This window comes from Lynx rufus, unplaced genomic scaffold (assembly GCF_022079265.1).
Source record: "Lynx rufus isolate CCGP_SWC_20201006 ecotype Redwood Valley unplaced genomic scaffold, mLynRuf1.p SCAF_5, whole genome shotgun sequence".
NCBI lineage: Eukaryota > Metazoa > Chordata > Mammalia > Carnivora > Felidae > Lynx > Lynx rufus.
Window position 1 is genome coordinate 51,067,409 of NW_025814867.1, and position 24,285 is coordinate 51,091,693.

At 38.4% G+C, this 24,285-nt stretch overlaps 1 protein-coding gene and 2 long non-coding RNA genes across 10 annotated transcripts in view; 2 read left to right on the forward strand and 1 right to left on the reverse strand.

The window, feature by feature from the left end:
- Positions 1-134: 134 nt before the first annotated feature.
- CCNL1 (cyclin L1) lies at positions 135-12,306 on the reverse strand. 4 transcript variants are annotated; one of them, XM_047098641.1, is made up of 11 exons: positions 11,920-12,289; positions 11,547-11,621; positions 10,995-11,104; positions 5,285-5,405; positions 4,131-4,195; positions 2,285-2,384; positions 2,076-2,180; positions 1,839-1,980; positions 1,492-1,603; positions 1,275-1,373; positions 135-557 (listed from the first exon to the last, which is right to left on the reverse strand). In XM_047098641.1, exons 1-11 carry the CDS (start codon positions 12,220-12,222, stop codon positions 209-211), a joined length of 1,581 nt encoding a protein of 526 aa, XP_046954597.1. In that variant the 5' UTR covers positions 12,223-12,289; the 3' UTR covers positions 135-208. The 4 variants fall into 4 exon arrangements, 3 of the variants coding, with proteins under 3 accessions (XP_046954597.1, XP_046954599.1, XP_046954598.1); XM_047098643.1 differs by lacking the exons at positions 135-557; positions 1,275-1,373; positions 1,492-1,603; positions 1,839-1,980; positions 2,076-2,180 and adding an exon at positions 3,878-3,891 and having other exon boundaries at positions 2,306-2,384; positions 11,920-12,306; XR_006965590.1 differs by lacking the exons at positions 135-557; positions 1,275-1,373; positions 1,492-1,603; positions 1,839-1,980; positions 2,076-2,180 and having other exon boundaries at positions 2,306-2,384; positions 4,076-4,195; positions 11,920-12,306.
- Positions 12,307-12,441: 135 nt separating this feature from the next.
- Positions 12,442-14,404, forward strand: LOC124525974 (uncharacterized). Its single transcript, XR_006965592.1, has 2 exons — positions 12,442-12,524; positions 13,796-14,404. It is a non-coding gene; the product is annotated as an uncharacterized LOC124525974 (long non-coding RNA).
- Positions 14,405-22,635: 8,231 nt separating this feature from the next.
- LOC124526823 (uncharacterized) overlaps positions 22,636-24,285 on the forward strand; it is a 34,989-nt gene continuing 33,339 nt past the window's right edge. For 2 of the 5 annotated variants that reach the window (XR_006965748.1, XR_006965749.1), the window contains exon 1: positions 22,636-22,840. This is a non-coding gene — a long non-coding RNA (uncharacterized LOC124526823). The remainder of the gene's footprint in view (positions 22,841-24,285) is intronic. The other 3 variants (XR_006965750.1, XR_006965746.1, XR_006965747.1) reach the window with 3 other exon arrangements.

Genomic DNA, 24,285 nt, shown 5'->3' on the forward strand with positions numbered 1-24,285 from the left:
CTTAAAAACAAAAAAACAAAAAACCCCAAAACAAAAAAAAAAACATAGTTTCTTTCCAAAAGAAAATGTCCTCAGTGTTTCTAGAGACCTAGAGGGCTTTAAGAAATCAAATCCTAATCAATTTCCTTTTAATGTTTTGATTATGAGTCCATACATCACACTGTAGATAGGCAAAACCAGGAACTGATGCAGGCTCAAAGGAAGAAAGTCAGCGCCTGTGCCTGCCATGTCCTGAGCGACTGCCACCATGGTGCTTGCCTTTATGGGACCTCTCAAAGGAGCGAGATCTTTCACGCCTGTCCCTATGATGTCCCCTTTCATGCCTGTGTTTCTTGGCAGCATCTGAGTGATCCCGAGACTTGCTCTGAGATCGAGAACGAGACTTTTTCCTTTTATGACCATGTCTATTTGAACTTTTTAAATCCTCTCTTGTATGCTTGGCCTTAAGGTGAGGAGAACCATGATTATGATGTCGTCTTGGACTTTCACTGTGGCTGCGGGACCTGCTTCTTGATCTTGAGCTGTATGTTCCAGATCGGCTCCGCCTATTATTATAACTTAGACAATAAAAATTTGAGGTTTACATTCAGTTTCTGCTGGGAACAGATTATTTTGGTGGTGCTTTTAACAGGTTCAAAAAACAATATTGACCTGTAGCAGTACAGGCCGGACAGAAAACTTTCACTAAATTTACCCACCTCTCACCAGCTCCTGCTAGCCTGTATTACACAAATCTTAAATGTACCACATGTCTACATTCCAAAGAGAAAATTAGTAATTTTTACAAAGTGTCCTAGATAGCTATGCTTTTTACTGAGTATCTCACATATGTTCAAAAGAGGCACTGAACAGACACAAGCAGCTAGCATTTTAATTACAAAGCCAGGGAAGATTCTTTGGCTCTGGTCAATTTGATTACTGGTTAATTAACAATTAATAAAATATTAATATTCTCAAATTAAACTTAAACAAAAAGACTGTTTTCACATTATAAACAGGATATTATAGCCTTCCATAGCACTTTGTGGCCAGCCCCTACACTTCTTCAAAAATGGGTAAAACCAGAACAGAATGTTCTTAAGTTACACTACCACAAAACGAAAAAGCCACGTATAGGCAGGGCAAATTTCCAAACTCACTTCTCATAATTTAGCTCATGTTAAAAAGACTAAATCTAGCCTAACTGTGAAAACATCCAACTATGTTCAATTTTCTTAAAACTCAGGAACGTTACTCCAAATAAGACAGCTTTCTCTATGAGAATATTTACTTACTGTCTTCTTGGAGTATGTGATCTAGAACGTGATCGTGTTCTTGACCTTGATCGACTTGCACTCCTGCTGTTTCTACTTCTCTTGCTGTCTTTTCTTACACTTAAAAAACAAAAAAAAAAAAACCCACACCATTATTTCAGATACATGTACAGTGTGTTAGAAATTAAACACATAAAAGAGTCCTTAGACTAGTTTTCTAACTCAAATATACTCTCACCCATTATAAGGGCTTTTGGAAGCCTGTTGTCTGTCCTCAGGTTCTTTCTTGACTGTCTTCACATTAACAGAGATTGGGGACTTCTCTTCAGCTTTCACTTCTCTTGGTGATGCTTAAAAACAACACAAAGACATGTTATCTATTGGATTTAATAGAGGGCCAAAAAGTTGTTTCTAAATGAAACTCAAGAGCACCATGCTTTCAAGTATTTGTCTATCATAAGAGAAAACAGTAACAGCTTCTTGCTTGCTAACATCATTGTTTCTATGCCACCGTTATAAGCTAAAGCTTTGTAATAACTGCACATCTTCAGTGCCCAAATCATTTCAATTCTGAATATATCTTACATGGTTTAGAGGCTGGGGAAAATCCACCAAGGGTTGAAAGGGCTGGAGTTCCATCGGGATTTAATCCCTTTGCTTTTAATTTGGCTTCTTGTAAGGCTACTTTTCTTTTCTCTACTTCTTTTTCCAACAATTCATAGTTTGGCTGGTGGAAGAAAATGAAGTTAGTAGTTCTCCCTTATACTAGTTTAGACTCTAAACACTTAAAAAGTATTAACACAAACATAAGTAAACAGCTACCTTTTTTCTTGTATAAAGCCTAAGCGTTTCTATGCAAATTTCCTGGATTTCCTCTTCTGTAGTACCAAAAAGAAGAAACCAATGGGGACGAGTTGGTAATGGAATCTAAACCATAAAAACAGAATGGTTTAGGACAAATTTCAGGTTTTATTAGAACTGCTAACTCTTGTGATGTATCCTATAGCAGACTACAGGCTATATATACCTACCTGAAGAGCTCTAGCTGCAAGGTAGATGCAAGCACATGCTATAGTCTCTGGTTGGAACCGAACAAATACATTGGTTCGAAGACTGTCATTCATATAATTCCTGAAAAATATTTCAACCATAAGCTTTGTACATAAACGAACCAGTCCTTCCGAGGCTTACATAAAATTGGAGACTCAATCTACTTTATTCTTTTTTCTTCTCTTATTTATATTCATATCCTCATATTCTAGCATACAACAACTCTTAACTCAAAAATCAGTAACAGATAAGAATTTAACACTGGAACCATTCTTCAGCTTTCCTAGATGTGACTAAAGTCCTTTAAAATAATTCCATATCATCCCAAATAGTACTTCTGTAGTTTTTATTTCTATGAAAAGCAATGCTTTGAAAGTCAATTTTCACATATCTAATTTCAGAAATGATAAACCACTCCAACAGTACTTCAAGCCATTAATTATTGACCATCTCTCCTTTATCCACAATGAAAAGCAGTGTCAACCAAGTTCTTTCAAAAACTCAAAATACTGTAACAGGGGTAAAAAGGCATTTTCAGTAAGCACTCACCAAATTGTATTAAGAAAACTAAGCTACTTCAGAAAATCTAGGTAGGGAAGTGAAGAGCAGTCAATACACAGAATAGCCTTGTTTACATACCTTTTTTGTGACTAAGTACAAACAAAAGCAATAAACTACTTCAGTTAATAAAGTGCTGGACTTTTTTATTAGTGAACCCTCCCCACAATATGCCTAAAGTATTAAAGAAATTTCACAAATTGTTTAAAAGGTTAAACTATTTTAAAAGGTTAGACTATTTCTTAAAAATCCTTATCCATGAAAACTGCTTAAATGTTCTATAGAGCATATATTAAAAATGTCATGCATTTTATAAAAGCAATTAGACTTATCTAATATTACTGATATTTACTGAGTCCTAAAGAAGCATGGCAGTCATTAAGTCCAGAACATGAAAATTACTTAAGTCCTGCACATCATCAACAGTCTTGAGAAAGTAGTTGTAGCTGGACCAAATTCCTTGTTTCACCTTAAAATAAACTAGCCCTCCAAGTCAAACATCTTCATGTCAAAAGTCCAAGTTCTACAGTACTTATGGCAATATTAACATCTCTTTTAAAAATGTAATTCTTTTAGTATTGCCTCAACAGTCCAGCAGCTATAATTCATCCAGAATGGGAATGGTGCCCATTTTAAGCTGCAAGTTGTACTTTCCCCTTCGGTAGACACCATGCTATACATACTAAAAATAGAAATCTAAGTCAAACTCCTAACAAAAAAAAAAATCACTTAATTCATAATGGCTGGACAACAAATCTATCAAAAATGAACTATTCATTTTGATAGTTACAGGTATACATTATATACACAGGCATGTTGAATAGTTACTTCTAGAAGCAAATATACAAATCCTTTTGACACCCCGACAGAACTAGAAGATGCTGCCAGATGGATATGGACCACTTCAGTGAATCTCGGATGAGAGCTTGCACTGGATTGGCTGGAGAGCAGGGCAGCCAATCAGGCCATCCTGAGGTCATGGGCTGAAGTGCAGAGGGCAGAGTTCTATGACTTACCATCATGGACTACCCTTTAATTAAAGAGTAGAAAAAAGAACAAAGTTAAATTGAGTTCTCCATTGAAAGCAATTAGTCAAGCCAAGAAAACAGGAAGCAGAAATAAGCATTATTTACCTTTTGGTTAAAAAACAAAAAAAACAAAAAGCACCAAAACAAACTCCTCTCATTATTTTGGAAAGGGAAAATGAAACTTACTTTATTTCTGCTTCTGTTTTCCTGGCTAGGAAAGAAATGTAAAAAAGCAACTTACCAGGCAGTTTGAACCAGGGTTTGATTACGTTCACATTCTAAGACTTGTAAATACATAACAATGATCTGAGGGACAAGGGAAAAAAACTCAATTTAGCAAACCAGTGGTTCTTTCAGAATACAGAGTTCAATGAATATAAGTAATTGAAATGTTAGGTGCAAGTTTTATCTCTTCTACAACTGCATAGATAATACAGACCAACCTATAACACATAGGCAGTCGGTGTGGGTTATTTATGCCACTAGATTCCATAAAAATTAGAAGTATGATCCAAAATTGCACAGGAAAAATGAGCGAAATCAATTAAAAAAAAATACCTAATTTCTCCATGAACACCTTACTATGTGACAGGCACTGTGGTATGAGGTTATTTCACTTAATTTCCCAGGGTACAATTCTACATGTCCAAAAATCCTACAGACTGTATGTTTTTAATGCTACACAATGCATATGATCATATTATGTAATACAGTGCATATTACAATTAAGTAATCAAACAGTATTTCTACAGTGAAGCTTATTACACTAAAGTGTGATAAATAAAAACAACATTATCAACAGTTTCACTACAGTTCAGGTCAAATCTTCCTGGACCTTTATTATCAATCATTCTAATTTTACAATCTTGAAGATGTAGCATCCAAGGAACAGGGACATTTGCCAAAGTCCAAGAGCTAATGGTAAAGACAAACTTCTCTCACAGAAAGTCCTATCCCCAGAGCACCCATATGGTAACCAATGGGCTATTATGATGATCATATGTAAGCTAAGAGATACTGAAGAAGTAAATATTCAGACAGCGAGCAGCCACTATGCTTTGAACATTTTACTGTGTGACAGCATTCCAGGTACTTTTGCACATGTATATTATTTCCTCTTTGGAATAAGGTTATTTCACAATCTGTTTTCTGGCTAGGGAAACTGGGTTAACCACAGAGGTAAAAACAACTTATCTATGCCCACACGATGAAGGGTGAAGATCTGAACCCAAGTCTTTTTGACTCCTACTTTCTGATAAATTTCAATAACCTGAAGGATGCTTTTTAAAAACCAAGGTTAACTCTCAAAAATAACCATAATATAAATTCATGTAAGATGCAGTTTTAGAAAGACCCTAATACTTACGAATGTAATCTCTGCACTCTACAACTCACCTTATGGGGATGCTTGACATGAACACAAAATCCCAATTCCTTTAGCACCCTTCTCTCTGCCTTGATAACTTGATTTTTGGTGTTAATGTAGTTCTGATCAAGGATCAGGGGGCTTGGAGTCCTATAGTTTGTAAGAAATAAAATCAAAACTGTTTTGCACATCCAAAAAATTGTATTTGTGGCATCTCCATTTTCCCTTCCAACCAACTATTGGCAACAGAAACCAGCTTTTTAAACTCCTGCAAACAAGTTAAAGCATTAATCTTGTGCTGTCCAAGTTATGCTAATTAAACATACACTTTCTAAACTAGGTTTCTATAGGAACTAACTCAACCCTGTAGTGAAAAATTCATTCTAATACTTACATGTATCCTTTGTTGTTTTTTTCATGATTATCTTTTAGGTGTATATGTATACATAGAGTTAAATGGTTGATTTATCATCACAAACCTCATTAGTCTCCACAGATTTTTTCCAGTGACAAAACTAATGTGTTATTGAAAATATTTACTATAAAGACTTCATAAGATTATAATGATTTAATTCATTTTCTAAACTATCAACTCTTGGCTAATTTATGGCCAAAGTATAAAGCAGGGAAAAAAATGGTAGGTAGCTAATTCAGATTCCCCTAAATGGACAATTTGCCTAAACAAATTTATTCTAAGAATCCGTCTCTGTTAAAGAAAATCTGAAAACGAAAATTTCAGCTCAACTACATAAATAGAAGATTCAAAACTAGAAGCGATCAATAAAAACAGGCTTAAATTTGGTCTGAGTTGTAGTTACCAGGCAATACTCTTTAGAATGCAATTTAAAAGAGAAGGGAAGACCATGATGAGGGAATCAGAACACTCAAGGTCTCTGTGCCAGACTAAATTTTGATAGCTTCAAAGGTTATAATGCAGAAAGCTATGTATCAGTGGTTCAATGCTTAGGAAATAGCATTTTCAATTAAAAGACTATCTGATTTAAGTCTTAAATTCGAAACTGGTTTCTTACGGAGAACTTGTGGACTTTCATTTCCCATTGTCCTTCGTTTGACGTTTTTAGAGCCAATAAGAAATACATTTTCATTAAGACGTGATTATATGGTGTATATATAGGGAGAGAACATTTAAAAATGTTTCCCCATACTGAATTCATTTCAGCCAAAAGATTCAAAGTTTTTGCTCTGGCAGAACACATCTGGTTTTAAAAAAAGGTCATTCTGAATATTACCACTCACAACTCATTTTATCATGTACGCCAAATCCAGAAATATGTAAGATTGTATTTTAAATACACCCACTTGAATATTAGAAAACAATCTGAAATGAGCTACACTGACTACTCTGCAGTGACATATTATCTAAACATCTTTTCATTTTCCTTCCTTTGTCCCATCTAAAATTACAGCAACAAGAATGCTTATTAGACTATTTCAAATTATTTGATAGTGTATGATTTTTATCAAAATACACTAAACAAAAAAGTTGGCAAATCTGACAAGATGGAAACTAGCTTACTTAAATTAACAATGCTGAAAATGGCCTTCACTCCGTTCGATTCCTATTATAGCTATGAGAAGTGTGAGGAATGAGGCCACCAACTGGACAGGGGACAGACTTCTAATATAAAAATATAACAATGAATCTACTTTATCAGGACAGTAGGCTACAAGTTAAATACTCTTTGGGGGAAAAAATTAACTTCAGAGCAATCAAAGTACACATGAAAATATAACCCCAAAATCTTAAGGTTTGTAATTTTTCAGGTTTTATCATTATTACAAGAAGTTTGGAAAAAAGTCAAATCCACACCTCCCGACTCTCATAACCAGTTATCTGATGGCCCTCCTTCAACAGGTATCAGGACGTAGAATATCCCCAGTTTTATAGTGGCCTGCCACTAACTCTTTACTCCCTGTAATTCAGACTGTAAACTGCACCATTAAAATCCTAAAAATAAATTTATGAAAGTAGTTTTGTCTCATTTCCCCCTATTTTATGTTGATCAAACTAATCTATACCTCTTACTAAGCTTGCTTTAACAGTTGCCTTCAAATTGTGTTAAAACTCACTTTTCCTGCAATTAACCAACTACACACGTGTCTCAATAATGGCTATTATCTGATCCCCAAATCAGGCTTATTCATTAATTGAATTAATTCATTAAATGAATTGTTACTTTCCATCTATTCTGCCACAATCTTTACTTTCCTTTTTATGTATGTCAAAGTCCCAACACCAAAACCAATTAAGGAAACCAAACCCATTATTTAGTGTAATTCAACTATATACTCAAATTCTTGCTTAGGCCTTCTACTAGTGGTTTTGGAAGGTAACTTTGTAGATATATAATCTGACACTTTCATTTTGTTAAAAACTGGTTTTAAATCAAGAAAGGCTCAATGAGCATGTAATTTAACTACTGTAAAAGGATTATTTTGTATCAGAATTTGTATCAGAAATAGAAAAATGTTTCCATAAGTCAGCAATAAGAAAAGATTAAAGGAAACTGTCTAAGCAGGTGGTTTCCTTACTTACAGTAACAATTTATCAATTAGTACTGTCTATGGCAGCAAGCACATAAAGTTGAATTGAAGCTTGCTAGAATTTCTTCATCTTCAATTAAGTAAACTTTCCTTTCCAGTAAGTTTCAGGAGGTGACATTCTAAATCTCTTTAAAAAAAAAAATTACCTATTCAGAGAAAAAATAATTTTCATCATCAACAAACTAAACTCTACCTCCCCTGCTTTTTTATCAGATTTTTAAAATTAAATTTACATGAAAAGAACAATTTTCAAATTTTAGTCTTAATAGGAAATCTTGGGCTTTGGTCACTGGAAGTTTATTTCGTCTCTTAGAATAACAATTTTTCCTTTAGCATGATTTAGTTGAAATACGACTTAACAAAAAAAAAGAAAAAAATTCAAACAGGATATCCAAACATGGTTAGTCTCACTTATGTGGTACAAAAACCTAGAAAATTTGGACTTAGTTCTTCGAGAGACTACACTAAAATGAGATTTAGTTTTGAGGAGCCAGATTGTTGTTCAATATACAGAAAGTTGTAACGCCTACTCCAAGAGAATATTCCTCCTCTAGCAGTGTTTAAGCCAACTGAAGGCCACTACCTTTACAACCACCGAAATAAACTTAGGGAGGTTGGACTAAATGAGAAGACCACTTAAGACTTCTAGTTCTTGTCTATGATCTATATACCTGCTGAAAATACCACACCATATTCACCAATGAATGGTTGCCATCAGTCTGAATATTTGTCTTTAGGCAAGCATTCAGGTATACATGTGGGCTCCTTAAAATTACAGAAAATGCTTAATTGTCTGGAAATATGCTGCATCTCAAAAACAAATTAAAATCGGAAACTAATGAAATGAAAAAGCAATTTTCTCTTTCAATTCAGCCATTTATTCTGACCTTAGAAGGCAATTATGAAACTACAGAAAAATTGAAGGGGGGAGGGAGAAATAATCCAGGACAGGGCTTGGGCACTGATACTTTCTAAAAGCTCCTCTGGTGATTCTTATGTGTAACCAGGACTGAAAAACAATGACCTAAAGGCTACAAAAATGATGCATCCTCTGTCATTACCAAGATCAGACTACAACTTAAAGCTATGCATAAACCAGATTAAAACAGCATCATTAAACTGATATACTATTTATCTAACTAAAATGGAATACCAACAATACTTTCTAATGGCACTACTCTAGATAAAAACACACCAAGCTATAGTTTCTAATAACTTGGACAGCAAAGACAAAAGCTTATAACAAGAAACAGGAGTTTTTCTAAATGGTTCACCAGTGGCCAACCTGTTAGTCCCCGATTCCAGTGACCTATTCTCAGAGCACTGGCTTCTCCTTGGGGATTTTCGATACTTCACTCACTGTTGCCATGACGACAGCTTCATCTCTATGTACCACTCCACATCACCCAGGCTTTGGTAAATGTAGCTGGTCGCTGTATAGTCGGTTGCAAGGGAAAAAAGAGTTGAAGTTAATAACATATACAAGTTACGTGTCTGAGTAAACTTGTAATATGCATAGAAACACTTTTACATCCTGCTTTAAAAAAAAGGCTTCCATGCAATTAACAACTCCTTTTAAATTTCATGCTATAATCAGACTTGTAAGATTGAGACAAAGTCAATTTCTCTGTAATAATGACCAAAAACACACTATTACATCAGGCGCAACAGTCAGGTGAGATGTTTTAAATTCCAAAGTTTGTAGTTAAGAAGACCTACTCTGACCTCAAGGAAGAATACTCTAAGTCTCATAGAAAAAGTTCAAAGTAGATAATCATTGTTAAGTTACAATACAACAGTTGGCTCAATGGTTCAAAGAATACAGACCAAAAACTCCTTTAGGCAAACACTGAATCCTCGGATTAAAAGCCTTTTAATTACTGTCAATTTGTTTTAAACACCCTGAAGAATCCACTAAATATCTAAAAACAAATTTTAGCTCAGACCACACTAAATACCAATTTGAAATCTTCCCAATTTCCAGGGATTCCTCACCAAGAAGCTAAAGGATAGTTTAAAATAAAATATTAGTCTGTCCCTGGACGTGGTTAGGGTAAATGAGAAAAGATGGAGGAAAAAAAAACGAAAGAAAACTGAAAAAATGCTGTGGAAACTATCTGGGTAGCAATGGCTCAGACTTTCTAACTAAAGGTTACTTTACTATGTCTCTGGATAGTTCCATTACTGACAACTTACAGATTCAGCCAATAAAGCCCACGCATGTAGGATACTAATTTGGCACTGACACCCAACCCCAACAACTTAAAATCCTTTTAAAACTTCCTTTCAAACTCAGTACAAGTTTATCTAACATCACCACAATTTCTTAAGAAGTGAACACAGAACTAATCTATGCCAAGTGTATCCTTCTGCAGGATGTACTAGAAGTCCCCTCTAGATGCAGGAAGCCTGCAACTAAAACTTTTTGCACTGCCTCTCATGAACCCATAGGTCCACACAAAGTGTTGTCACGTAGCCACAAAATCTCCAAGACACTATTTGGTTTCTATTTTCTTCTTACAAGATCAAATAAAAACGGTCCTTATCTAAATGTAACCCAATAGTTATTTCTCTACCCCACTCACTGATACTGTATCTGACCAAAACAAAATACCTGTGTAATCCCTTTGACTTCAAACTTCAACCTTTATCCTGCAGTCCTTTCAGATCCGGTATTATGCGATATATCGTAGTTCAATGTTGAGAAGTATTCTAACAAAAGCCAACCTCAATTGATAAAGAATTAACTGGGACTTCGCGTAGAAAAACATGATCTACACAAAACTTTGCCACAATATTAACTTGAACTGCAGTGTTTACACTTCCAACCTTCAGTCTTCCAAGAGGGGAGGGAGGAAAATAACTTACAGAATACACTCACACTTGAGCCAAACGTATTCCCTTTCTTGTTTAATCTTAAACCACAGGACTGGCTTCACAGCACTGTTAGGATTGTCCATAAATGCAACTGCCTCTACAAACTTTAGATAGCTGGTTAATTGTGTTTTTTTTTTTTTTTCAAATTAAGTATTAGTTCCTATGTGAATTTTAACACCTAAATTAAAGCCGGTTTTCCTTTGCATCAGTTTTGAGAAGAAAGAATGTTTTGAGTTGATGATTGGTGCACAATGCAGTAGCAGCAAGAAACACTGTGTTCAGTAATGCCAATCTTACCTTTTTCCTCTTAACTGGCGTAGGTGGTGAAATACATTAATCACATCTCTTATTCTTCTAGGTGCTTCTTCAATTTTTGATGCAAGATTAATACAAGCCATGGCAACAATCTGAAAGAACCCATAATCCAATAAAAAAATTGTTAGACTACAACACTATCAAATAGGAAAGCCTCTTTCAAAGTCTAAACAACTTATTCTGATGGGAGAATTTCAGGACACAACTGGGACTTTTGGTGAAATAGAGTACGACGCACATTTCTACTCCCCATAGGCATACCAGATACGCTGCTACTATGCTTTTTTTTTTTATGCTTAACTAATCTTAATAGAATTTGATTGAAAATTGTGATTTTTGATGACAGCACATGGGCTCAAGAGAAGCTTTATAGTTTTAAAACACATTCCAAAAGTCTACTTCTCGTGGGTGAGAACTAGGTACAAAGGCCTAAACTAACCACTCCCTTTTTAGAAAAGCTGGGTGGAGACACTACCCCCTCCTCCTCGTTTCCGGATGAAGAAATCCCTTTTCACCCGCCCCCGCAGCGCTTACCTCGAAACTGTGTTTGACGAAAGACTTGGAGTAGAAAAAACGATGAAACAACACCTGCCCCGTTGCCATCGCCACCTGCAGACAAGAGAGAAGAACGGAAGCGCAGGGGTCAGGCGGGCCCGCACCAGGCGCCGCCGCCATTTTGTGCCGCCGCTCTCTCCCCCTCCCCCTCCCGCCGCGAACTGTTCGCTGCCGGGTATTCCTTTCGCCTCGGCGCCCTCCCACCCTCGACACGCCCGGGATCCGGCTGGGACCTGTGGCTGGAGAGCCCGAGGAGGCATCCCCACCCTGCCGAGACACACTGGTACCGGGATGCGGCGGAAGGGACAGCGGGGAGAAGCGCGCTGGGCCGGCCCGGGGCCGAAGCACTGACCTGCGGCAACCGGAGGAGAATGCCGGCGGCTTGGATGAGCTCGCAGCCCAGGATGCGCAAGTCGGTCTCGCTGGGCAGGTCCAGCCCGTCCTGCATAGACGGGGTAGGGGAGAGCCGCTCCTCCGGAATCAGCGAGTGGTCAATGGTGAGCGAAACTTCCGAGTACAGGCGGTCGCCGATCAGGATCCCTCCCGTCGTAGTCGTCGTCGTGGTCGTCGTCCCGGAGCTAGAGCCGCCCGCACTCGGGGCGGCCGACGAGACGGCGGCGGCAGCGGTCGCGGTCGGGTGAGGCCCGGACGCCATAGTCTCAGCGAGCCGCACGCACGCCCAACGCAGCCGGAACCCGGAGCGAGACTAACCAGCGTCCTCGGCGCGACGGATATTCCCGTGACCGCCTGATTCTGGGCCGCTTCACGCAGCGTGCGCTTCCGCCCTGACGTCACCACGCCCGGCTGGTGCGCGCCAACTAGTCCCTTCAGGCCTCGCCTAGGCCTGCGCCGCCCGCGAGCAGAGGCCGGAGTGAGGAGTGCCGCCTTTGTCACCTGATGACCTCTCTGCTGGGGCCACGGAGTGGTCCAGGAGGTTGTCTGTTTAGCTAAAAACAGGTCTCAGTCGCCGCGTTTTTAATATTATTAGCCACGAGAATAATAAGGGAGCTTTATCCCCAAGTTAGAGTTGGCAGAATTTTGCTATAATCTCTGCGCGATTTTGGTAATTTGTCAAGGACCTGCGTCTCTCTGCTTCTGTCTCGCCCTCCTAACTTTTAGCATTTGCACGGCGCAGAGTCAGCGTGTACAAGAGGAGTTTAGGGCCGACCTTTGCCCTCATTGGCGGGTAGGAGTGGTTACTGTGATGTGGTGTGCAGACTAATTTGTGATTTAAAGTGATCCGCGAGGAATGTGGAGAGGACTGCCGTACAGTATTTTTAGAAAACACTAATGTGAACTACATTGGTTCCCCGAAAAGCTCTACGATGAGCATGTAATTCCCCCTGGTATTCAATTAAGACTAAGGCTTCGTAACGACAAGGAGAGCGGCTGCTTTCGCCTGTTAGCTTCTGAAACTCTGGCCTGAGCCAGTGACAGGGCCCCCGTAATCTGGAAAATCCCTAGTTTCCAAAAATAGGGCGAGAACTTTACAGAGATAATTTGATTATGTCCAGGGGTCAATGTATCCATGTTGGTTACTACAATTAGGCAGAATGGAAGAAACAAATCTCATTTGTGTTTCTTTCTTCTGGGATTTTAGCTAGCGATTCCTGAAATTTCCTCATGTTTGAAGTAAAAACAGTGATACTGATAGGAACAGGTAGAGTCTGGAGTTGGGAGTAAATGAGTAGATCTTGGTTTATTCCAACTATCTTTTTATCCCACACTTGAACCTCTGATACGTTAGGCTAGAGATGAGAAATCCCATTATCTTTCTATTCATAGCTCGGGTTTAAGGCTTACTCTGTTAAATTGTGAAAAGTGCATTGAAACTTGGATCTTTAGAACAAAGGAAGTTTGAATACATTTCAGTATTTGTCAGTGATGTCATTAAAGCAAAACATATTCAGAAACCTCATCTTTAAAAAAGCATTACATCGATTTTATTTGGTAAATCCTTACATGAATAGTTCTGAACCCTGGCTGTGAATTAGAATCTTCTGAGTTTTGAAAACATATTGATGCTTGAGCCTTACCTTCAGCCTTGCCAACCTTATAGAGGTTGATGTAATTAATTTAGGGTGGGCTCGGCCAGTGTGTGGATTTTGCCTATCCTCCAATGTTCAGCCAGGGCTAAGAAATACTACTCCAATGGAGTGTAATTCAGGTTCTGGCTAAAGCACTTAAACTCTCTGATTTTAACTTTTTTTTTTTTTTTTTTTTTTTAGTGTTTATTTATTTTTGAGAGAGAGATAGCTGGAGAGGAGCAGATAAAAAGGGGACAATCCAGAGTGGGTTCCATGCTGACAGCAGCAAACCTGATATGGGGCTTGAACTCACGAATCATGTGACTTGAGCCAAAGTCAGAAGCTTAACTGAGGAGCCACCCAGGCACCCCTCCTTGACCTTTCTGACTAGTCTGCTTCCAGGGAAACTTCCCTAGCCAATATTCAGAAGTCATTTAAAAATAATACTAATAAACTTTGAAATCTTTAAAAACTATTTAATGGTATGCTGTTTTTCTGGTTCTGATAACCTACTATGGTTATGTAAGATAGTGTTTTGGAAGTTTGGATCAATGATACATGGAACTCTGCTGTTTTTGCAACTTTTTGTGAGTTTTCAATTATTTCAAACTAAAAAAAAAGGCTAATTGGTAACATGATTCATTGAAACATAAAGTTTCAGTGAAATCACCACCTGTATTTATAATGACTTGAGAGTAATATAATTTATTTTTAAGATATTTCTTAATGGAAATTTATTCCTCTTTAGAGGGTCTTCCACCATACCTCTTCAATATGCTGCCAATAAACTGACTTGTTGATGTCTTGATATATTTTATAATATGTTTTTACTCTCTAGATCCATGATTTTTAAAAACCCACAAGCGTAGGAGGGAGTTATGGGAGGAGATGGGGTTCCTTTTCTATTCCTGATATCTTATCCCAGTAGACCTCTCTGCTCCCCACCTCCTACCTGTGTCTGACATTCATTTCCAGAAGAGCAGAAACACCCAGATCATTCCAGACTTGGGCCTATTTCCCACTTCCTCGGACTGTACCCCCAAATTATGTCCAATAGAGAGGAGTATTTTCACTGTTCATCCCTTTAGCATCAAAAAAGGTGGTAGAGGAGGTGGGCCAACATTTTATTTGCTTAGCATTAATTCATCAAACTGATGTTATTTTTAATTTTAATTTTTTTTTAAATCCGTGACTAATCCATAGGATGGAAAGCAATAGGTCTAGTGGTTCTGCTCCACAAGGTTGTCTAAGGATAGGGGTTAAAAAAATTATGATTATCCTTTTCAGGGTCAAATTCTAGATAAATCATAGTTTAGAAAATTGTTATGTTATTTCTAAGTTATTTTGAAGAAAGTTTGTTTTTCCATATACCTACTTCCAAAACATAAACATTAAATTGTAGAAAGACTAAGACCTATTCAGAGTTATAAAGGTTCTAGACCTGGGACTAGTAAAGCATATGTTTTAATTGTATGAAAGCATTAGTAGAAGTGCATTGAGGCAAGTGAGAGAGTTCCATTAGGAAGGTACATGATTGAGTTTTTTGTCATGCAAAAGAAAAATGGAATGGTGTATCTGTAATTTTGTATATTCTTTCAACAAACAGAGGTCCTGCTAGTAGACCTGGAGTTCACCATGTGTAAAAGAAAATCCGTGATAAAGTTGCAGTTTTTATTGTTTTAAGCCTTGCAGCCTTCGTATGATGGCTCAAGAGACCATCATGAGTGGCCTTCCTATAACTACTGAAGAATCATATTCTTGATGCTTTGATCAGTTCTCATTCCATTAAACACTGTAACCTTTCTGGGGAACATGTTTTTCATATTATTTAACAGGTTCTTTAATCCTAAAATCATAATTGATAAAATTTATTAATTTCTTCAGCAATCAGTTATTCACCAGTAGACCACCAGAGTTTAATAACACTGTAATTTAGGCTAAGGGCAAATAAAGTGTAAGTCCCCATCAGAAGAAGCTACACTCTTAATAAAGGGAATGATACACACAAAGCTAAATGCTAAGGTGACCAGTAAGTGCAAAAGCAGGCAGAGAAAGGATAAGTCATTATGGTAAATGTGACCAGGAGAAGTTATAACCTTAAGAAGTTCCTAAGCAAGTTTCTGTTTATAGCAAAGATCATAGAATATTTGATTTTACACATGAACTATTCATGTGGCTTCATGACTTTTTAGTCTTGTGGTTATATGACAATACATTCTGATCTGGTTGCTCTCATCATTAGTTGTTCTGAAATTGATTTATATGTAATTAAGGCTTAGGCATATACTGCTTGGTAAATCTCATAACAGCACCGGGCATTCTGCTGCTAGTTCTGCTGAGAACTACTTCTGAGATTTTAAGCAACCAGTTTACTCAAGAGGGACTCCAGCTGGAGCCCTTGCAGGTCTAAACTTCGGTGATTCTGGTCATCCAAACATCTTGAACCTCAGACTCCTCTTTGGTTCTTATTTCTTTATTTTAGTCACCTAGTCCTGTTGTTACTTCTTTCAAGGAAGGAAATTGTTCTTGAATCTTCCTGTTCTGTCTATCCTATCATATCTACTGGTATCTCATGCATGGACCATTATAGTAGCTGTCTAAATGTTCTTCTTCATTCTCACCCATTCCTCATTCAACTGGGGAAATCTCTAATCTTTGAAATATCAGTTTCCTCACCTCACTTCCTCAAATAAAAACTTTGGAAATAAAAGATAGAGATCAAACACCTTTTGGAAGTTGAAGCTTTGTACAGTATAAACTTGCTTTGTCAATGATTCCTTATCAAATTACCAGCTTGCCTAATTCCCTTCCTTTCTCAAGCTCACAACATTCTTACTCTTCCTCTCTGTTAATCAAATCTTTCCAATTTTTTTGAGATCTAGATGAATTTCTACCTCTTGCCAGAAGCCTTCCCCACCTGTTCTAGCTTTCATTACCTTTTCCCTTTGTTTAGGTTCCCTCCTGGCATTTATGACCTTCACTATATGTTTTGACACTTGATTTTATACTGTTATGCATTGTTACTTGATCACTTCATGAGTGTGTGTCTTGACTTTAAAAATAGGACCATATTTGCATTTATTTTGCATTGTGCACAGAACTTGGCAGACACTGTGCCTATGGTAGATACTTAATCAGAACTTGTGGAACTGAATTGACATTTGTTTCCTCGTGCTTGGCCTAGGAAGCCTGGTTTTGCCTTTTCCTTTCCGTCCAAACAGCCAGTTCGTTCCATCCTCAGGTATCTGTCCTACCACTGTAGCCATCTCCCTAATGGAGAACTACTGTACTCCCAAATAGAGGTCCCCATTTGCCCTGTTCGCTTTGCAGCACTCAGCCGTGTTTCCACTTCTGCTCTATTCTGTGTCCTTCTTATAGTGGGCTGCTTAAGCAGTGGAGTAGTTTGGTGGTTGATGTAGACAGAGGCTCAGTTTTTGGAGGTATGTCCAGAAATTGGTCATGTGTGATCAAGAGTTAAGGACAGTGCCAGTTAGATAAACTGAACTGTAAAGCCAACAAAACCATAGGTTTGCTTTTGGAGCTAGACTAATGTTAATAGTCCGATGTCTTTTTCACACAAGGAAACTAAGGTCCAAGGAGGAGGCTGCAAATGTAGCTACTCATTAGTATTTGCTAATTGCAAATAATTCAGTGCAGCCTATCCTTGGATGGATTCATTCTTTATGGTATTTAATGTCAGAAATTGGCCAGCTAGTGTTGGTTTCAGTTACCTATTCAAGAGTAATAAGAGCTTGTTGGTATGACCTCCAGACAGACTACATCAAGGAAGTATGACCCTGCCAACACCTGGAATTTGGCCCAGGGAAACTAATTTAGGACTTCTGACCTACAGAACTGTAAGATAAAAATTTTTGTTGCTTTAAGCCCTAGGTTTGTTGTAATTCTTCATAGCAGTTTTAGAAAACCAGCGTACTAAGAGTAGCTATTTGCTGATATTTAAGAAATGTTTCTCAAACCTTAAGATGCTCCACCTGGGTGGAGCCTACAATCCCCAATTCTAAAAATGACTCCTGAGTGATGCTGAAACTGCTAGTCCAAGGGCTATACTGAGCAGCAAGGCTTTGAGGCACATTAGATGATTTTGTCTTTTATTACTTCCAGTATGAGGAAGTAGACCCAGTGGTTAAGAGTACCGGAGGCTCTGGAGTTAACATACTGGGGGAAAAATTCTGTCACTTAATAGTTACGCAACTTTTGGCAAACTACTTAATTTGCTTATTTAGGCAATTATTTAAGTTCAGTTTTCTCACCAATAAAACGATACTAATAACACCTACCCCAGATTACTGTTTGGTAGGTGAAAGGGTTATACATGAGTTCATTTCCCAGTCCTTGGAAATGCAAATTATTTACCTGATGTTGGCCAAAGGGTAATGCCTATAATCCTGGTCCCAGGGACTTTTGGTTTGCCAGGTGTGAACATTTTGTATTCATTCATTCATTCATTCATTTTTCACTTTTAAACTCTTATTTGTTGACAACTAAGTACTAGACTTTATTCTAGGCATTGAGGATATGGTGATAAATAAGACAGATTCTGCCTTCAAGGAGTTTGTAGATGATACACAGATATACAAGTGTGATAATTTTGGCTAATTCTTTTTTTTTAATAAAATGATCTTTGAGATATATTATTAAGTGAATATTATTATTGAAAAGTGAACATGTATATGGCACAATATGTGTAGTGTGATCCTTTTTATATGAAGTTAACTATACATATATATGATGAATTACTAGTGAAATGAAATTTTAAGATGTTGAAAATGCAAATCTGAATAGTTTGTTATTAGATTTAATAGATGTAAAGTTACTTTGTCAAATTTCCATAACAATTTCTAGACACTGAATTTCTAGATTTATCTCATTGATTACTCATAATAAACAGGTTCATTTGTCCAGTGTTAAACTGGTACTCTGTCAGTCTGGGCTTACATCTCCCTTCTCAACAGCCCCAGAAGGAACAAGCACTTCTTTCCCCTCCACTGGCCAGGGTTACAGCAAATGTTCTTGACATAATTGATGTCCTGAACCAATCACTGGAAGGGGAGTGGGGTGAGAAATGCTGATTGATTTGTGAGCTAGGGAAGAGGTCAGCCCTACCCAAACCACCTACGCTGAGAATGGAGAAGTTGTGGGTCCCTAAGGGAAATGGAAGAAGGGAGACTAGATGCTGAGCAGGCTAAAACAACAGATGTCCACTATCTTTCTCAACACAATGAGCAATTTCACACCTCCCTGCCATGGCTCCCATTTTCCCTCTGTTTAAAATACTCTTCCAGGGTGCCTGGGTGGTTAAGCATCCAACTTTGGCTCAGGTCATGATCTTGCAGTTAGTGAGTTTGAGCCCTGCGTCAGGCTCTGTGCTGACAGCTCAGAGCCTGGAGCCTGCTTCAGATTCTGTGTCTCCCTCTCTCTCTGCCCCTCCCCTGCTTTTGCTCTGTCTCTCTCAAGAATAAACATTAAAAAAAATTAAAGAAAATGAAATACTCTTCCACACTTATCCTTCTGACGAATGCCCATGTAGCCTTTAAAATCCAGATCACATATCACCTTTTTGCCACCTTCTTTGTTTGCTTGTCCATAAAATTACCCCATCCTCAGAACCGCTTCTCTACTGTGTCTGTTATCAGACCAAATTAGGATTTTTTTTTCAAAACAATTGCAATTATACAAGAAATGTTATAGTATTTTAAAAAATGAAAAGAGTAATATCACTCAAAGAATGGCCCATGGGCTGACTTTATGCCCTCACATGTAGCCATACCCTATCTTCTACCCCTGAGATTTTCAGTTACATGAACAAATAACTTCTTTTTTATTCATTTAATCTTAACTGAAAGACCTACACAAGGAATATTTTGGTGTGCTAGAATATTGTGTTTGTGTGTGTGTGTGTGTGTGTGTGTGTGTGTGTGTGTGTCTGTGTATACACTAGGGACTAAGAGGCTGCAAGGGTGGGCAGGGGCTAGAAGAGTTTAGGAACAGGCCCTCATTTACGGAGACTCCCAGGAGCCCTGGAGGTCTAAAGCAATGTTAAAAAGGAGTCACTAGTGCTAAGCCTACATCACCAAACCAAAACTAACATCTAACTTCATTGCAGTTTCAGTCTCCTCCAGGAATGTAATCTTAACTCATTGATCTGGAATTTCTTGGTTGGCAGTAGTGAGGTATAATTTAGCTAATAGGCCCTCTTTTATCTCCCAAAGGAAGGTGACCTTGACTGAAATAATCCTTTCTTTTTTTTTTTTTTCTTCATTTGTGACTTCCTTATCCCATCCCTTCTCTGCCTTTAAAACCTTTCCTTTTCTGTAGCTCTTTGGAGTACCTTTCTATTTGCTAGATGGAATACTTCCCAATTTATACATCATTCAATAAAGCCATTTAGATCTTTAAAACACAGTTGAATTTTTTTTACTCTGTTGAATTTTTATTTAACAGCGGTGATTACCTCAAGAAAATGAAGAGCTATAACTCAGAAACTAATATTAAGAACATTTACTTCCTCAGGTTTTTCTAGCAGTTTCATATTTATTATTCTCTTTCTTTCCCTCTGGTTGGGGCTAGGCAATTAAACATAGAAAGGACCTAGCAAGTCCCTGAAAATGACATTTTAAAGTGTTTTCCTTTGAAGAAGTGAGAGTTGTTATTTTATTTTGAACAATGAAGTAGCAGACTCTATTTACTTGTGTTTTCTAATAAGCAGTCAGTATAAGCAGACTTTCACTGTAGAAACTTTTAGGAATATTAAGAATCTTCTTTTCTGAAGCACCCTACTCACTGAATTCATTTTCTCAGCAGGAACAAGAAGTAACACTTCAGCCATTTTGGACATTATAACAAAAATAAATGAGCTTCACATCAACTTCCCTACATATATTTGTCCTGTCTCTTTAGTCTATAACAATTCCCTAGGCTTTTTTCTTTTATATTTTTCATGATTCCAAGTTAGTGGTTTTACAGCATGTCCCTTAATTTGGATTTGTCTGATTGTGATTAGATTGTGATTAGATTCAGGGTGAACATCTTCCCACAAACACTCCATAGATGATGTTGTATCTCCAAGTTTAAGAGCAAGGGTCTTATGATGTCCAGTTATTGTCCAATTTTTACTTAATTTTGATGGTTTAGTTAAGGTGGCGTCCACCAGATTTATCCATTATACCTTTACACCTTTTAATAACCTGTGGTATGATTCTTTGGCAATAAATAACACTCTCAATATCTTTTGTACATTGTTTCAAAGAAGAAAAATGGCCCAGTTGAAACCTTACAGAGTTGGAAAGGATTATTTCAACAAATTTCTAGTTACTACCCACTAAACTATGTCATCCTAGGTGCTACGACCACACAGTAGTGAGACTGACCAGAGTAAAACAGAGCAAAATACCACAGGAGAATTTGGGAGAATGACATAGACCACATTAAAAGTGAGGAAGAGGAAGTTCAGAGATAGGCAATGACTTGACCGAGATTTTACTATCAAATGTCAGAAGTGAGATTAGAACTTTGGTTTTTCTGATATCCAATCCAGCGTTCTTTTCGTGACAGCATAAGAAGATTGTATTGTAAAGCTGGTTTTCCAGGACAGGTGTAACATTTGTTCTTACAGTGAAAACAGTTCATGACACCTTACTATGTAACTAAAAGAACAAGCCTTCTCCAGGCCCACCACAATGTGTTTTAGAGAAAATGTTATTTAGATTGATTTAAATTATGTACATTGTGACATTTAACTCCATTGGACACCTAGTCTAGTTTTAGCTCCGAGAAATGCTTCCTCATACTGACAGTGACAAACACACTTGCAGATCTGATGTTGCTCATCTGCCACACCTTAAATCTACTACGGAACAAGATTTTTCTATTCACAAGTCAGGAAACAATTCAAAGGTATTTAAATCCTACATCCTGAGAGCGCTTACAGTTGACACATAATTGCTTTATGAGTGTTTGCATACATCTCACTGGAATCTCAAAAACGACCCACTTACTCCTTAAGGTGGGAAGTGCGGATCGGTACATATAGTCTGGATTGCTAAATGCTTTGCCTTTACATTTAAGAATCTCTAGTGTATACTTTTCAGAATAGAAACATAAGAGAAATAGTCTTATACATACATTCGTTCAAGTATGTATTGTACATTCATGCAGACTATCGGCCTCAAATTTAAAAGCTGGTTCTGGAGATGAACTGTTTTAGGCATTGGTTTGGTGAGTCATGAGATTCTTTTGGGCTCAGTTTTGGATCTATAGACCCTGAAGGCCACAATATTATTTGACCTTTGTTCGTGCTTCTCAATACCGAACCTTGTAACATTCTGCGTGCTTTGGGATAAATGAATTTAATTAAACAGTTAAATATTACATTTACAATTTTTTTACATATGACTCTGGAGAGAACTCCCTCCGCCAACTGCTAAAGAGCCCGCCTTCCCGATTCTGGAGGACAGGCAGGTTTCCCAAAGGGCTCTACCGTGGGGGTTAGTGACTGAAGTGGACTGGTCAATCGGAAAGTCCTTTTCCCCTTGCTACGAGCTCGAGCTCGGAGAAAGCTCAGCACCCACAGGGCGTCAGACAAACAACCCACCACCCCAGGCTCTCAGGCCCCGCTGAGCCTCACGGTCCGCCCAGGGACAATCGCGCCCAGCTCTGCCGCTGAACCCATGCAAGGCCTGGCTGGGCTGACGTAGGCTCCAGGCGAGAAATTATTTCACAACTGTCAAGAGGAAAGCGCGCGCCCACTCCGTCATTTCTAGGAAGGCCGGGGCCTGCCCGGCTCCGGGGGCAGACGGGAAGGACCGCACACTCCCCAAAACAACTGCAAACCCAGGGAACCCGCGCACGCGCAACGCTTTCTTGTGCCTGAGGTTGAGCGGCTCCCTCCGCCAGCTGCCGGATCTAACTTGTGGGCCTTCGGCGCGCCGACTTCCGCGCCTGAGCGGCCGTGACGTAGCCGGTCTCCTCCTCTCGTCCTCCCGCGGCGCCGGTCTCTTGTGACGTCAGCAGCAGAATCCTCTCAGTCGATATAGTGCTAAGTGAGGGGCGGGCCGGATGGGCTGGTTGCCTGCTCCTCCCCCAACCTGAACTTGTTTTGTAAAGGAAACCTCTTGTAATTTCCTAAGACTTTAGATTGAGTCTTTAAACTGTTCCCGTTTCCTAATAAGGGAGAAAACGGCCCTCACCCTAGTTCCAGCTCCTTCCAAGCTGAGAGTTCTGTTAGAAGTAAGCTGCAAAATGTGTTGTTATTTGGATTTATTTGGAGGCTTTTTGCTTGTTGTTTTTATGTGTTCTCTTGGTGTGTAAATTGGCAGAAAGTGACATCCATAAAATCGTAACTTTGTTTATTGGAAGCTGGGATAAGCAGTACCTAGTCTGGGTTAATGAAATTAATGTATTTTAATTTAAATTTAGTTTCCATTTGAATTATCCAGGAGTGTCATCAAGAAAGCGTGGGTATAAAAAACGGTTAAAGAGCTTCCAGGAGTATCTAATCGTTTTGTAATCTGTTTAAAGCCAAAATGAAAATCAGGGTGTAATACAAGTAAAAAGAATTTAAACTTGCAAGGGGTGAAGGTTTTGTTTAGGGATAGTGAAATAGACACAGAGATTTGTGTGACTTGCTCAATAGGGATGGAATTCAGGCCACTGCTTTCACAACGCCAATACTCTTCCCAGTTTGACTAAAGCTGCCTTTAGAACCCGCTGCTGGACCTGGGCATCTATTGCCACTTTTCTTGGCTTCCTCCCTCACTGGTCTTTTCCCCTTTTCCATGATTCTGGTTCTTGCCCTCTCCTCCCTTTTGCTTTCTCTGTTTAACTTATTCTGTTTTCTTGATAGTTGAATCAGCCTTTCCTTTCCTTTGAATACCTCTTTTTAAAAAAATACCTGTAAAAGTGGGGGCACCTGGGTGGCTCGGTTGGTTGAGCCCTCCCTCCGACTTTGGCTCAGGTCATGATCTCCCAGTTAGTGAGTTTGAGCCCACCTGGCCTCTGTGCTGACAGCTCAGAGCCTGCTTTGGATTCTGTGTCTCGCTCTCTCTCTGCCACTCCTCTGCTTGCACTCTCTCTCTTTCAAAATTTTTTTTAAATACCTATAAAAGGAAGTAGAAGGATTTTTAAAGTTTATTTTTTTGTGTTAAGGGAGGTTTTTGGGGGTGCAGGTAAGTTTGTATATGGATAGATATAAAACTTCCTCTGGTAAAAGCTGCCTCATAGCTTTTTTTCATTCATAGCAGTACAGTGAAAGTAGGAGAGCGTGTGTGTGTGTGTGTGTGTGTGTATGTGCCTGCAGTGAAGAAAAGAGAAGGAGAGGTAGGAGAGAGGGGAGGGAGTACTGTGGTGCACTGTTTGGAATCAAACAGGAGAAAAAAATATATAAACAGAGGGGTGCTCTACTCAATTCAAAATGACACAACTGTAGGTTCTATGAAAGAAATACATCGTTTCCAATCAGTCCCTGCAAGTGCTTCAGTAATGCATTTCCTTAGATGATTTGTGTCTTTCACAGAATAAACCTGTAGCTTTAGCAGCTTTAGCTGCCCCAGAAAAAGTAATCCTAGGAGTTCTGTTGATCTATTTCATAAATAATGAAATAATATATCAGTGTTTCCAGACTACATGGCCACCCTATAGGCTTCTCAGTATGGTGGCACCTGTTTCCAGTTCTG